The 15,080-nt window shown below is 39.2% G+C and overlaps 1 protein-coding gene across 3 annotated transcripts in view; it reads left to right on the forward strand.

Annotated features, from left to right (window-relative positions):
• The window catches only part of LOC139114137 (collagen alpha-1(XXVII) chain-like), an 89,882-nt gene that overhangs the window by 48,738 nt on the left and 26,064 nt on the right, over positions 1-15,080 (forward strand). For all 3 annotated transcript variants that reach the window (XM_070675679.1, XM_070675678.1, XM_070675680.1), the window contains exons 8-23: positions 1,372-1,416; positions 2,568-2,621; positions 2,778-2,822; positions 3,848-3,901; positions 4,987-5,031; positions 5,406-5,459; positions 6,470-6,514; positions 6,955-7,008; positions 8,359-8,403; positions 9,270-9,323; positions 10,064-10,117; positions 10,628-10,681; positions 11,111-11,164; positions 11,470-11,523; positions 12,322-12,366; positions 13,249-13,302. In XM_070675679.1, the coding sequence (XP_070531780.1) occupies positions 1,372-1,416; positions 2,568-2,621; positions 2,778-2,822; positions 3,848-3,901; positions 4,987-5,031; positions 5,406-5,459; positions 6,470-6,514; positions 6,955-7,008; positions 8,359-8,403; positions 9,270-9,323; positions 10,064-10,117; positions 10,628-10,681; positions 11,111-11,164; positions 11,470-11,523; positions 12,322-12,366; positions 13,249-13,302 (810 nt within the window). The remainder of the gene's footprint in view (positions 1-1,371; positions 1,417-2,567; positions 2,622-2,777; positions 2,823-3,847; positions 3,902-4,986; positions 5,032-5,405; positions 5,460-6,469; positions 6,515-6,954; positions 7,009-8,358; positions 8,404-9,269; positions 9,324-10,063; positions 10,118-10,627; positions 10,682-11,110; positions 11,165-11,469; positions 11,524-12,321; positions 12,367-13,248; positions 13,303-15,080) is intronic.

The raw sequence follows: 15,080 nt of genomic DNA on the forward strand, positions 1-15,080 counted from the left end.
TAAAGCTTCCAAAGGAAACGTGGCGCAATCACTGCTTTATGAAGCATATGCATGTATAAGTTTGTTACCTTCCAAAGTACACATGTACGCTTGCTGTGTACTCAGCTTTCATTGAGGGACACCTGGCTATGTTACGCATATTTTGAGACCACCATCGACTGACTAATACTCGCCGGAAAAAGTCGAAACGGAAGCGGGAGTTTTCCATGACCACTCAACATTTCTTTCAAAACCCTTTGATTTGCAATACGATCCAATGTGACCGACCGGTTGTCATTTCCTTGCGGTCGTTTAATGTTTAGTTTTAATGCACGCCTTCCCCAGTGGTTATTGAAAACACACGAAGACATATTTTGTTCAACCAAAGCCGCATTTGCCAGTGTGATTTACATGTAGCAGATGAGCTGCCACTTAACATTAGTGTCTTTATTATTCATTGCAAATTAAGTCATCAATGGTAATAACCTTTGACCCATAAGTGTAGCTAGGTACTGTCTGAATTTGATCTGGCATTCATCAAAAGGGCTTTATTTGGACAGTGATCTCATTACAGGATTACACTGATTACAGTGTCTTTATCCTCCGTAATATACTGACATGCACGGATTACCCGTAAAAGCTCTTTGCACAAAACAAATGGCTTTCAGCCAATATATTTACATTAATTTCTTATAATGTCTGAAACCAATAAGCTTATGGCAAATACATGTCATCTTAAATTCGTCACGTCCGAACGCTGTGAAACCTACGACGTAACAACGATATAGAGTGAACGTGCTGTGATTTATGTTGTGATTTCGAATTTGTTTCATGATATGATCCGATGTAGTTGACAGTCGACTGCTTTTTTGCCATTAATTAAGTATATGTTCCCGGATGACAGTTAATATGCTTACAAATAAGCAATACTACTATGAGGCAGAAAAATAGATAGCAACGTTGTTTTTGGGAGTTATTTCCTGTTTAAGCACTATTCAAGTCTTATCTCACTGTCGGGCGCAAATGAAACTAAGTGCTGTGCATAGCAACGAGTCCATCTGGTCGTGAAGAAGCCAGCGGTTTACGGCATTGGTCAGTCAGTGGCGTTCTCTCTTTCAGTCCCAGTCAATGAACCCAAATATGCACATTCAGGTTTTTCCATATACCAGTATTACATGCATTAAAGTCGCCATAACTATGGTTGAAGTCATACCGTGCACCAGCTCGGTTCAGGCTGAACACCACTTAATAAAACAACAAACAGTCATTCCGCAGAACACAGGTGCCCGCCACCTGTCAAAATGATAACTTTCCGCATCTCACAAGGTTTCAAACCTATGTTTGTTGACGCGATATCTCTACTTACGTAAATTGCATACTTTTGTCTTTCAGGGTGAGCCCGGTAATCGAGGTCTTCCAGGCATAAAAGGCGAACAGGTATGAATGACATTCATTCAGTTTGTCTTTAAATGTGCTGTTTAGACAGCGAATTTTACCGTTGCGCATCGGTCGATCCTCTCAGACTTTTTCAACGTCGGTATTAGTTTAACAAACTAACGTTCATATTCTAATGAAGAGATTCTTGACAATATTTGTGTCAAATAAGAAAGATGTAAAGAACGAATAATAAAAAAAAATACTCGGGTTTGTTAACCAGCCAAAATTGTATAACGTTTAGTTATGTTCGTAGCTTTCCGTTATTTTGTAGTCCATACTTTTTTCAAAGCCCGAGACACGAGGAATATCAAGGCGAAAATGATTCATCACATAAGGCAAATTATTTAATGTGTTCATAAAGGGACAAAAAAGTTGAAAGTTTGGTAATATATTTGTGTTTGTTCCATATACCAGGTTTTATGATTTTCTTCGTCTCCTTATTAAAAGTGTATTGAAATACTGGGAATTAAGCTTGGCAATATACGACGAGAAATATACAATGTTAATGTTTATAATGAATATTCCAGTATAGACTGGAAGTCAATGGTAAACAATGACATTGTTCATGATATATTTATACAGGTTTTGTTGACAGAGTGCCACGTGGCAATTCGACAAGACTTCTGGAGTAAAATTTAGTAACTTTATTTCACGACAGAGCAAAGGTACCGGGAGACGCATTGAACGTTAGAGCAATTTGAACATTAGCACCCCATTTGCTTCATGCCGTTGTTTCAAAGGAGAGTAATTTGAATTCCTATGAAAAGTCCAACATGACGACAGACAGTGGCTACTCTTTCCTGGTCCATTATAATGCTGAACAGTTTTGCTATGGCCTTGGATAATCGTTTTGAAAACATGTGACTGCATTACTGAATGGCGCAGGGATTTCGCAAAGTCGGACTCATGAATAGAGGTTCAGACACACAGACGGACCAGAATGTCGTTTGCTTATACTTATTGAGGGTATTGTTGAGAAACAATCCACCGCTACATCGTTTCTGTGTGATATAATCGCACTGTCTTTTAAAATTCTTTCGCGGATGTTTTCCATAACGTACACGCTTTAAACACGTGGCTATCTCAGATGTAACACAAACGTTCTGATCATTCCAATTGATTAACACCTTTGCCATTATTTTATCCACAAGGGGGTTCCCGGAACGAAAGGTAAAACTGGTGTCATGGGAGCTATGGGACAGCAGGTGAGACTGATATTTGTCTTTTGTTTGTAACATCTATGACGGTTGTAAGCAGACTTTAAATTGTGGATGCCACAATCTGCACGAAGCAACTTAACTTGGTAACCCGTCGCATGTAATTTGTGACTTTTTCACTGAGGGTATCCGTTCGAATTTCAGGGTCCACCGGGCAACTTCGGACTACGAGGACCTGCAGGACATACGGTAAGTGCTTCCCATGTCGGTAGATAGATTCGGTGCAACAATATCAACTTTTTTTAGTTTGATTAGACAACAGGTGATCGCGGGGTTGTGTTCTAACCTATAAACATCATGAAAAGATATTTGGGCTGGTGCGATATGTGCTGAAACGCCACCTCCAGTGCCACCGAGAAGAACGAACGCGCACTGGAATTGGCGTGACAATGAGCAGTATCTTGATAACAGAATAGTCACCCAGGGCTTTTTACCACCAGACTCTCCGAAATCGCTATAATTGTTTTCAATTTAACGGATGCGCATGTTAATGGGCATGTATAAAGAGACATGCCGGACATAATAGGGTTGATAATGTGAGCTCGACCATGGAGGTATAGTGCACGGTGTGCTACATCCATGGCTCTACCACAGACGCTCTTTTGTTTCGAGTATCTGTGACTCAATGAACAGCTGTGATTTTTCGACAAAGCATATTATGTGAATCGTCGAGTTTCAAACTCTAATTTAAAACATGTTGAAAAGCTGTGTACTCGGCTCGCCTTGCGATACAGTTTATTTAGTGTGTGCATTGTTTATTTTTAGTCGGAACTTAGAACACCGATGCGTCCATGTATCCGTCTATTACCTCCATGCTTGTATACACATTTCGAGCAGTTTGGCGATTCACTACGCCTCGACAATCACTTACTACATAGTTGCATTATTGTAAGACACGGTTAGGCTTTTAAGTTCTTGATATTATTTGAAGAGATTGCATACTCTACACTTAGAAATCTCCAACTTGCTCCTTGATCTTCAAGGGTGTCTTGTGGGTTGATTGGCTGATGTGCAGCGTCTCGGAAGCCGCCATCCAATCGGTTGGCTGAATCTTACCGTTATAATTGAATGATACAAAAAGACTTCCTAAGTTGCTGTGAATAGTGACAATCGACCAATCATTTGTAACCTTCTTAGCACGCTGCACATCAGCGTGATCTTGTCGGTATAGCCGCTTTTCAACACCCTAATCGGAGTTTTGTGTCACGTTGCAGGGCGAGAAAGGGAGGCACGGTGCTAAAGGACCTCGCGGACCAAAGGGACCACAGGTAATCCGAGTGATTCAATCTGCGGCTTTTCTTTTTTTTCTCTCTCTCACAATCACAAAGCAATAAACAGGTTGTCTCCCTCACAATCACAAAGCAATAAACAGGTTGAGAAACGGGGGACACGCTGAGAACTGGACGCCTCTAGGGGCTCATGCCATTTCACAGTGATGAAACGATTACATGGAGCCCTTTAAAAGACATTGTCATGGAAATACTCCTGCTTTTGTTCACGAAAGAAGCAATTGGCCCTGAAAGACCCAAAGGAGACTAAACTGATCGCAAAATCTACTACAGCTTGTCGGACAGTTGTCCACAAGACTCTGCGACCCTTGCGGTCGTTCGATCAATGTCTAAAATCAATCGAGTGATAGACTAGTTACCTAATTTATTAAAGGGACTCGAAAACGTTCTTATGATCAACGACGGTCACGTGACCATGGAAATGTCCATTGTCACCTCGGATGGTCTCAATAATAGCACTGCAGTTTCTCATCGCCGATCCACTGACACGTATAACACGATCATATATACTTAATTCCAATGTAGTCGTCGGGATAGTACCGAACTTGCGTAAAACTTTCTCACCTTTTGAGCTAGAGGGCGATCGCTAATCTTGAATACTAACTTGTCAGCACCTGATATATTTTGCAATTTTCTTATTTTGTCATCCCTTGGTATTTACAGGCAAAGAGAGTTATTTTTAAAAAAATGTTCGTAAAATCAAATAGGCACTAAAGGATGGATTCTATCAAACATACTATCTAAATACCAAACAATTTCGCTAATATGCACGAATATATATATTATTTTACCATTTTAGGACAATAATAATGAAAATGCAGATCTATAAAGAAAACATTTATTTACAATTATATATTATAAATGTCTTATCATTCAATCTGTCCCTTCTTTTTGTCATTATTTTGGTTTGTAAGAGGGTATGTAAATTGCACTGTTGTCGCACAAAACATGTTATTTTCACTAATGTCATAAAACGTCAAAATAGATCAGATGGTGCTAACAATAAAAGTACCACAGAAATACAACACACGTCATGTTAACCTGTGTTACGTTCCGTTCAACAGGGAGTGCGAGGACCAGCGGGGACCCCCGGTTCGGAGGGACAGACGGTGAGTAGCGACACGCCCGCCTTCATTCGTTAATTTAACTTCAGGCTACTGTAGTGGACGCATACAATGGCAGACCTTGTATCTTACGTCACCAAAGCTGCTTCGATATAGTATCATGAATGTATCTCATCTCAATTGAAAGGGCCCGATACCCATGCCAAAGAAGTAACCGAAGCTGTTTATACACGAGATGCACACCTGGAGAACGGTGGGCCATCTTCTCACCGTGGTAGACATCAGGATGTGCTTTAAGTTACCTTTAGTTAAAAGTTTTATGAAAAGATCCTTGAGATAATATTTGATTGTACGACAGTTTAGCACATGACTGGTATACTCAGTCTTGCCACTTACTAAACAGTTTATTAAATTCACAGGGCCATCCGGGTCGACAAGGCCGGCCAGGCAGACCAGGACCTGATGGGATTATGGTGAGATATATAGTTTATTGCATTTTATACACTGTGTGCCTTGTACTTGTGACCATTCATTCATTCATTCATTCATTCATTCGACTATCCATCTATTCATTCACCGATCTATCTACTAATATATATATATATATATATATATATATATATATATATATATATATCACATATATTATATATATATATATGTATTACGTAAGCTTGGTATTTTTCTTCTTAAAACTTTTCAGTTGCGAAAAGAAATACTTTGTAAGTTACTTAAATGTAGACAATCATTAATGTAGAAATTATTAATTACGGAATGGTTTATTTTGTATTGTAAATTTTTAATTTTTAATTTATTTGCATTTTTAACTCCTCTGCAGATGGGCCGGAGGCCTTGAAATGCAATAAACTATTACTATTACTTTTAATATATATATATATATATAGAGAGAGAGAGAGAGAGAGAGAGAGAGAGAGAGAGAGAGAGAGAGATGGGCAGTACATCTTCAGACTTAAGCCTACGTATAAAGGTTACATAAATATATGTCTGCGCGCTTGTCTGTCTTTCTGCCAGCCTGTTTGCCTACACGCCTGTTATACGCCTATTATAAGGTGATTTGTGCTACCATAGACCCTCCTGTCAAGGGTGTATGGTGTTTCGCACATATTTTCCCACTTCTGTGTACATTTTCTGTCGTAACATTGGTTCATGTTCAGAAAAAAATCGCTCGAGTCAAGAAATACAGTACTTTTACATTTCTGTAATCTTGCATATAGTGGGCTGTTCCGCTCTCATTCAGGGCTCATGTGACTGCGTACTTATTGTCTTTTAGGCGTCATTCTTGGGCTAAGCTGTCTTTAAAATATCATTTCAGGCGGTTGGTCGAAACGTCACTATCTCCAGTCTGACAGGAAGAGATATGCCATACTTTGTTAACGAGTAATCGTTCACACTGATATTATTGGATTTAAATTTCTTCCGCATGTAACTGCTTTAAATTTATGTCTTTTTTCCATTTGGTCAGGGTCGCGCTGGTCTTCCAGGGCAGCAGGGGCCGCCGGGGTTGACGGTAAGCCACATTGCAGTTTAACGGAGCAAACAACATTCTATTTTTATCGCTGTTGACTTTGATTCATGAATATTTATCATTCTGGGGGTTATTTATCTGCGACATACCCTTGCAGAAACTATCAATCAAGACGTTCATATGCGACGTTTATCGTGTACACTACGCGATGGATGAGAAAATCCTGATTTATTTGTTTTCCAATTGAACAGAGTGGTAGATCTTGAAACTGTTCCAAACGAGACGTATTGGAAACAGAATGAAGTAATGCGTTAATACACACAATGGGGTGGTTGAAATTTCTAAGTAAATTTATTCCCTTCTCAGTCCCTTTAGAAGTTTCTTCGTGTTCTTCTGACGGTGTCGGTATACAGGAGCTTCGAATTGATGGTAAAATTCTCCACACATTGTCTGTTCATAGTTATACTATTTTTTCCCAACAGGGTGACGAAGGCCTTCCTGGTATGCAGGGGCAAGTCGGTTTTCAGGGGCCAAAGGTAAGCAAGCCTATTTCCAGGCCTAGAAACGTCAGCATCAGTGACATGTCAATTTTCTCGAAGTCATGATATAATAAACATGGTTTTCCAGCAATCGAAGCAGAATAATTAGGGGCCATCGAAAGCCAGTATGCCGGTTACATGGAGTTCCCCGAGTAAATCTCGTTGAAAAGGTTCAAAATCACGCGTGGTTTTGGTGAGGCGGTGCAAATTGGCTCATTTCGTTCTCGGTGAAAGAATGAAAATGCACATAAGTTTTATGAAAAACAATTAACATTGTTCAAAGCAAGGCTGCATAGAATAACGCAGGAAACTACCTGAAAACGAGTGGTGAATTTTCATCGAGGTACGCTGTCTGGAAGACAAGTTACACGAAACACGTTTATACCTTTAGAATCATGTTTCTCATGCTCCTCTTAGATAATGCACCTACAAAGCTCTAAACGTCTTGGCACAATGCTTCAAAATAATCGACAATAAAAATTTGCAATATTTAGAATGTTATCCATAAAGGGAAGACAAGTCAATTAAAGATTCCATGCATACGACTTTTTCACATTTTACTGATGGCGATATTTCATGATGCCGGGGTGCATTCCAATGAACTTGTTTTTGACCATACACCATGCATTTTGTGTCCTTAAAAAGTTGCCAAAAAGCGGGAAAATCGTGAATTCACAAAGGCCGTTATAACGATGACACGAAAAAAAAGCACCTCCTTGCGTTGACGCTAAATCGCGAACATTTGTGAGTTATGTCGGTGAAATGCGTGTCATACACTTCTTTCTTACTTGTCTACTCTCGCGTGAGTTAATTGCACGCGTGGCCTTGCTTTTGAAATCTCGTGTAATTGCTAAGTCCTTGAAGCACCACATTACAATTCAGTACTCCACTTTTGACGCTCTAGTGTTAGGCAAAAGTTAGTAAACATTTGAATTTATACATACAACGTGAAGGGAAGAGGTCGTTCACCGATTACAACGAGTTACTATTTTAGGCGTAGACCCTGACTGTCCGAGGGCGTTTGAAAAAGCTTAGAAAAAAGTGTTACGTAGACGGGAGAGATGATGAATGAACAAAAAGGGACGTATCGAATGGAGCATAGGCTAATAAAACCCAACGGGACAATACTTCTAAGAGGCTAGAATAAGATTAATGGATTATCGTTTAAACAGGTGTTCGCGTAGTGCTATCATTATGCTCTCAAATAAAAAGACATTTACCAACCTTTTTGTTCCACTCTTCCTCGTTTGGATGGCATGCTTCCTATTTCCACGTACATAACGAAAAATTACATAACGCTATCAAAATTACATAGTCATCAACAGAATGTATTGCTTGTGTTCGCAGGGCATGCCGGGAGATGTTGGCCCACCCGGACCTCCAGGGTTGCAGGTAAGAACCAAATTATCCTGACAGAGTTCAAGGGCAATATTTCTCGGGCTGGGCAATATATTCAGGGTGTCTTACCCGTTCGTTGATGTCTATCGCTTGCTTTTTATCATTACGTACACTTCCAAAGTAAAGTCTTGAATTCCTGTGTCCTGCATTTCTACCAAATAACACGACTGTTTTCTTATGCACTCTCAAATTTGAGTTTTCTAGTATTCTCATCCATCCCTCTGTACTTGCGTAGAAACCCACCAACTGTTTGCACGATAACTTTTCCAAGGCATAACTGCAACCGATCGTATAGATTCGGCATGGAAAAATCCCAGACAACAAAATCACAGGAACAATAAATATGAATCAGAGGATTTGGCTGTTTTTATGATTATAACATTCGAAAGAAACGTACAACAGTTCCATACCTTCGATAAAGCATACTTCTAAGAGGCTAGAATAAGATTAACACATTTTTGAAAACCCCCGCATGTACGTGCCATCAGATACTTTGACAGTTCTCCATCGAGTTCCAACGCAAGGGTCGTAAGGGCTTATCCGTGCCTGAGAGCTTTAATGGAATTTATTTATTTATATTACTTGCAAACTTTACAAATGATGAGTGAAAAATAGATTGTGATACAATAATAAACTGTCAAAATGACATTCTACGAATCGTGTGTCTCGTTCGGCGAACTGATACTCAGCATATGACCCAGAGTGTGGGTGGAATCTCTCTATAGGCAAACACTCAGACCGCGTGAGTTGGCGGTCTCCGAACGATTGTCTGGTTAATGATTTGTTCACTATATGGGAGGCCACTTCCAGCGTAATTTATCTAATATTGAATGTGGGTGTATTAATTGCAATTTTGTCAGGGCAGCCGTGGCAGTGAAGGGATTAAAGGAGAGCAAGGCGATGTTGGCTATCGGGTAAGTATTTGCATTATCATAATGTTATCATGTTACCAGAGGGACAATGAAACAAAGACATATATATATATATATATATATATATATATATATATATATATATATATATATATATATATATATATATATATATATATATATATATATATATATATATATATATAGATAGATAGATAGATAGATAGATAGATAGATAGATAGATAGATAGATAGATAGATAGATAGATATCTTATCTATATCTATATACATAGTATATAGATAACATCGAAGTATACAGATGTCCTCGTGGGATATATATATATATATATATATATATATATATATATATATATATATATATATATATATATATATATATATATATATATACATTCTCACACATTTTAATGGGACGGTAGAAATATCGCAGGAGCCGTGACATTACGCGGCCAAACATGTCAAAACAACACGCTTTATGAATTAGCAATATGCTATTCTTTTTCCGCCGTACACAATACGGTCACTCTTACCTTACTGTATGAATGAATTCATACTAGAATGTATGTGTGCATATTTTCAAAAAGTCACAAAAAGCTGTTCTCGATAAACATGAATTCCCGGGAGACATTGAAGGTAACTCTGTCTTGTTCTAATGCATCACTGGAAACTGTGGCCAAGACACTAGACAATTTGTGCGCCCATTTGGAAGATTATGACACTATTTTTCGCCCATTTGCACCATTTTCTGGTTCGTTTGCAGGGTGACGCCGGAAAGAAGGGTGCGGCTGGACAACCGGGACCAAGGGGAAAGAAAGTGAGTCGAATATTGCAGCTGAAACTCCTTAAGCAAGGAATTAGGGAGTCATCATGTCTCCCCATATGCCGGTTGAGAGGAACTGCCTGATGACACAGCAATGCTGGAAATGTATCAGTGTAAATACAGGAAACATTCCTTCCTACGAGCGCTTTATGTTTCGATAAGGACAACGAGTTTATGTTTGTTTCTCATAAACATGCTTAACCCTTTGTGCACTATAATTTCCCCGCCAAAATATCAGGGCAAAATCTTACCAATTTTTATTAATTTTTTTTATAGTCATTTTTTTATAACTTTGGACTAGAAAGTCATAACTTTTCATTGGCTACAGTTTTTGACCAAAATTTTAGGAAAAATCTGAAAAAATGTGTAGATCTGAAAAATGTTGGTTTTTTTTATATTCTATAAAGGCAACAAAAAACGACTTTGGCATTCAAAGAGTTAAGAGTCACTGTGATCTCAACATCATATGTTGAATTTCCTGTTTATTTATCGATTTATTTTCAGGGGAAGAGGGGACACAGGGGCTTGCCAGGAAATCCGGGACCGGCAGGAAAAATCGTAAGTTTTTACATTTACGTTGTACGCGCTTCGAAAGGGAAAGACTTTTGCTCAAGGGCAATTTAAACTTTTCCCTTTTGAAATCAAAAATAAGAGTCTAGGGCTAATGTGAATGCGGTGCTGGAGAAACAAATTTCCCAATATTTAGCGACGATTGAAATTCAGAGCCGCCGTCATCCCTGTGTTAGTAACTCAATGGGGAAAATTGGATACTCAATGAATAATCAACAAGTATTCAATTTTCACAAAATTAAGTCAGCGGAAACTGTACGATATCTGTAAGGTTCGAAATGAACCACTTCAAGTTGTTGACGAAAACAGTATCGTCAAAGTTTGAGATGACGTCGTCGATGACAAAGACATCGATGCTATCAAACCCTTTGCCGAAAAAAGTTCAAATCTCCTCATGTGTGACCGTATCTCTTGCAGGGGGAATCCGGTGATCCCGGGCATAACGGCAACAAAGGCGAACGGGGAGAGCAGGTACGTTTAATATTACGCCTCTTGGTAAACGGTTACATTAAAAGTCTTGTTCTACCCGAATCAAAGGAACTCCGCACTGTCGCTTGAAAACATTCCGCTTTTGTTTTTTATTTTTGATTTATAAACGTTTGCTGCTGCATTAAAGCCGTATTACATTAATAATATCTTAATATCTATGTATTTGCATGAGTATACATAAATATATATGTATATATGTGTGTGTGTTTGTGTGGGGGATGGGGTTGGGTGTGTGTGCATGAACACCTCTCTAATGTATGATTTATTTATACTTTTGTTTATTTAAGGGAGAACGGGGTGACACTGGACCAGAGGGCGCAATGGGGCCAAAGGGCTCAGTCGTGAGTATAAATTACAAATTTCGGAAGAAAATCATTCACCAACCACAGTGGATTGGCAAAAAAGTGGAACAGTTTTACTACTACCAAAACCCTATTCTTTTCACGGTGGGACCGAAGACCATCTGCAAATCAACCTTAATTGTGGACAGTGCTGTCCGGTCCCGAAAGACAATTTATTTCCTATTGTGGTAAAATATGACACTATGTTCGGTTATTGTGACACCTTCCTAGTTCTGTTTACTCGGCCTTCTCTTTCGATATTCCGTACAAAAAACACTGACACCTAGTCCGCATTCTTATAGCTACCTTTGCGTTATAGACGTGCCATCACATCTACTTCATCATAAAGCGTCTCATGATTTCTTGATTAACAAGAAGCATTTTCATGTTTTCATTAGAATTTTCATTCATGCCGTTTGACGAGTTTGCTTGATTTTTTGTTTCAAGATTTGGAAATAAAAATGTCTGTCAGGAATGGACAGTGTTGTTCACAGTTATGCCCTAATTCAATGAAAGAAATGAGAAGCGAATTTCCCGAGGATGGCTTCATGCAAATTTGACGGAAAATTGTAGAAACGTTAAAATCATATGAAAGCCTATTCGTAGGTAATCGTCGTCTTTTACCGTACAGAGAATCAACACCTGGACTATACGCAGATATCTCAGAAATTAGAACTTTCTTTTTCGCGACATTGATCTTTTTATAAGTCTTTGTGGCATTTTGTCAATCACGTCATGAAATGACGATGCATTTGTCCAATTACTCACCACGAGTGCACCGGTTCTATTGTCCAACAGGGTAACGATGGCCCCAAGGGATCGAAAGGAAACCCCGGTCAACCGGTGAGTAAACACGCAAGCTTGGACTTGACCGTGGCTTTTAAAGAGCCAGTAGCTTTAACTTTTGATGATTCCTTCTCTATTTTTGTTTTGTATGAAAACTGCGAGTTCTTGTTCCACTCTCCAAGGCATATAAAAACACTACTATTTCAAACAGTAGCTATTTGGCTAGTAAACACAGCATCTATACGTGTAGAATGCACGGTAATTGTTTACAATTGAATTCTGGTCAGGAGCGGAATTCACTTGTCAGCACTAACAATGCAGTATACCCATGCACAGGCTTAGCTGACAGGCTGGACACTGTGTATCTCAACGTGCTTTTTGAAGTCGAACAAGAAATTGTTCTTGTCATTAAAAACAAAAATAGTGAAGAAAATCACTAAAAGTTACAGCTACAGGCCTATAAACGAGCAAACAAACGGATTCTGCGACTTGTCGATATGAATCAGATCGGAGCAAAACCCTCACGTAGGGAAGCGATCACCTCTCAACGCCATTCCCGTCAACGGTGTTCACTGTGACGAGACAGTCCCTCCCTGAACAATTCATGGCACACCGAGACATTAAATAGCACATCAAAAACAACAAGTGAACTGCACCTATAACAATAAACCGTGCCATTCGGTGAAACTATGCTCTCCGAAGGTGAACAACAGAGCTATGAATATGTTGCACCGGATACCGATGTGACAGTCAACTAATGGACCAAACGAGATTTTGCACGTCAAAAAATTGAAGCATTGCTCGGCCAATCGAGAGAAGTTTTGGAATTTTGTCAGCGCCAAACCATCATCAGTTTTGACTCTGTTTTGTAAAAAAGGAGCTCCATCGAGCAATAATATTGCATTACCTTTATTCGTTCGTGTATTATTCTATTGACAGGGAAGAAAAGGACGGGAAGGACATCCAGGAAAACTAGGAAAACTGGGCAGACAGGTAAGACAGCGTGAAAAGCACCAAAACACGATTGGAACCAATTTGGAAAATTGGATCTTCATATTTGTCAAATTTCTTAAAATTGCTAGTTGCCTTATATCTGAATGTGGCAATATTAAAATTACTCGTAAAAACAAGTGTTTAACTTAAAAGAAAAACAGACGAGCTTACATTTGCAGATTAAACTGACATTTCTTCACCATCCAATTATCCCAAATTGGTTCCAATCTTGTTCAAACTTTAATGTGCCTCGGCCCGGGACAGCTATTCGAGCCACCATATTTTGACATCTTACAGCTCTGCTTTGTGTGTACACTACTTTTTGAAGTTTGCGGAGTAAAGGAGATTGTCACCATTTTATTTTTGTGAAAATCAAACAATTACCCCCTCCCCCTAGAGTTAACACAGGGTGTAGCTGTCATTTTGATCTTCAATTACATTTTGAACTTCAAATATCGGTAAAGTTTCGATAGTTTGCATAGTTTGTTTTTCTTATCTTAATTTGTTTCTTCTATCTAAACTTTACACGGTGACGGTTAACCCTGATTTTTATTCTTGTGTATGAAAGGGAATAATTTAGAGTTGTATCTGTGCAAGCAAAAGTTTAAAACGACCGTACCAGTTTCAAGGAGTATACCACCTCAACATAACATCATGGATTCTGCCTGGTTTCGTTGAGCGTCCAGAGTGCTGCTACGTCACGACATAGAGAAACATAGATGGTCACGATAAAGATATTTCTTTTCAGTCAGCGATACACTTCGCTTTTTTAGGCTATTCGTCATAAAAATTGGTTCATTGAAATTGCTCTTTGTAGAGTCAGATACTGCCAAACAAACAGAGTGTATTTTAGATGTTCTGACTCGTTTTAAGCGCCCCTTTCGTTGTGAGAATGTTTTCCGCTTGATACGAGTACCCGTTGTACCACTCGCCATCGGCAGTACCTCGACTTTGCTTTCATGGTATGTGTGTTAATAACGTCGCGATCGCCCAATCGTTACTTGCCATATATGAATGCATTTACAACCCAACAAGCGGTTGACTTGCTCAAGTTCACATTTGGGATAGAAACACCTACAAATCACTGTAATCGCTGTACCAAAACAAGTTTTACGAGGTCTGACCCTGAAGTTGACATTCGAGTTGGTAGTGGTGATTGATTTGTGTTATTCGTTATCACCGAGACATTTTTATCTCCCTTCTTTCATTTAGAAACATGTGGTTTCTTTCACGCCGTGGTCTAGCGATGTGCAAACTTTCGTGTATAACAAACAGACGTGACGGCTATCGTCAGATACAATGATCGAAACGAGTGCCCCTTTATTGAACTTTGACGACCTGGGCCACTTTGCCCGTTGGAGTAATAGCTTTGGCCTGTTTTCAAAAGTGGACAAAATTCAAAGTAGTCACGTAGCCTAAGATGCAAATCCGCACACAAACATGGACGGAGTATACTAAGATTTTTGCGCGTTGAAGTTAAGTTCTCTGGAAGGGGATGCAAGTGGACACATTTTCAGTGCATTCTTGTTTCAGAACTCCGGCCCTGGCACAGGCGCTTGGAGTGTTCAGTGTTCAGTGGCACAAGGAAGGTATGACATGGTTGTGCCCCCCCCCCTCCGTAATTTTAAGCAAATAAAATGTGACGCATTTCAATGCATACAGTCAAATAACCACCATCAATTGATACCTAGATATCTTTGACATTTATAGTGTCCAAGTATGAAAAATAATGATCATGATTCAGTTCCATGTTTTACCAAAATCTCCTCGTAACGCAC

Source organism: Ptychodera flava, chromosome 16 (assembly GCF_041260155.1).
Source record: "Ptychodera flava strain L36383 chromosome 16, AS_Pfla_20210202, whole genome shotgun sequence".
NCBI lineage: Eukaryota > Metazoa > Hemichordata > Enteropneusta > Ptychoderidae > Ptychodera > Ptychodera flava.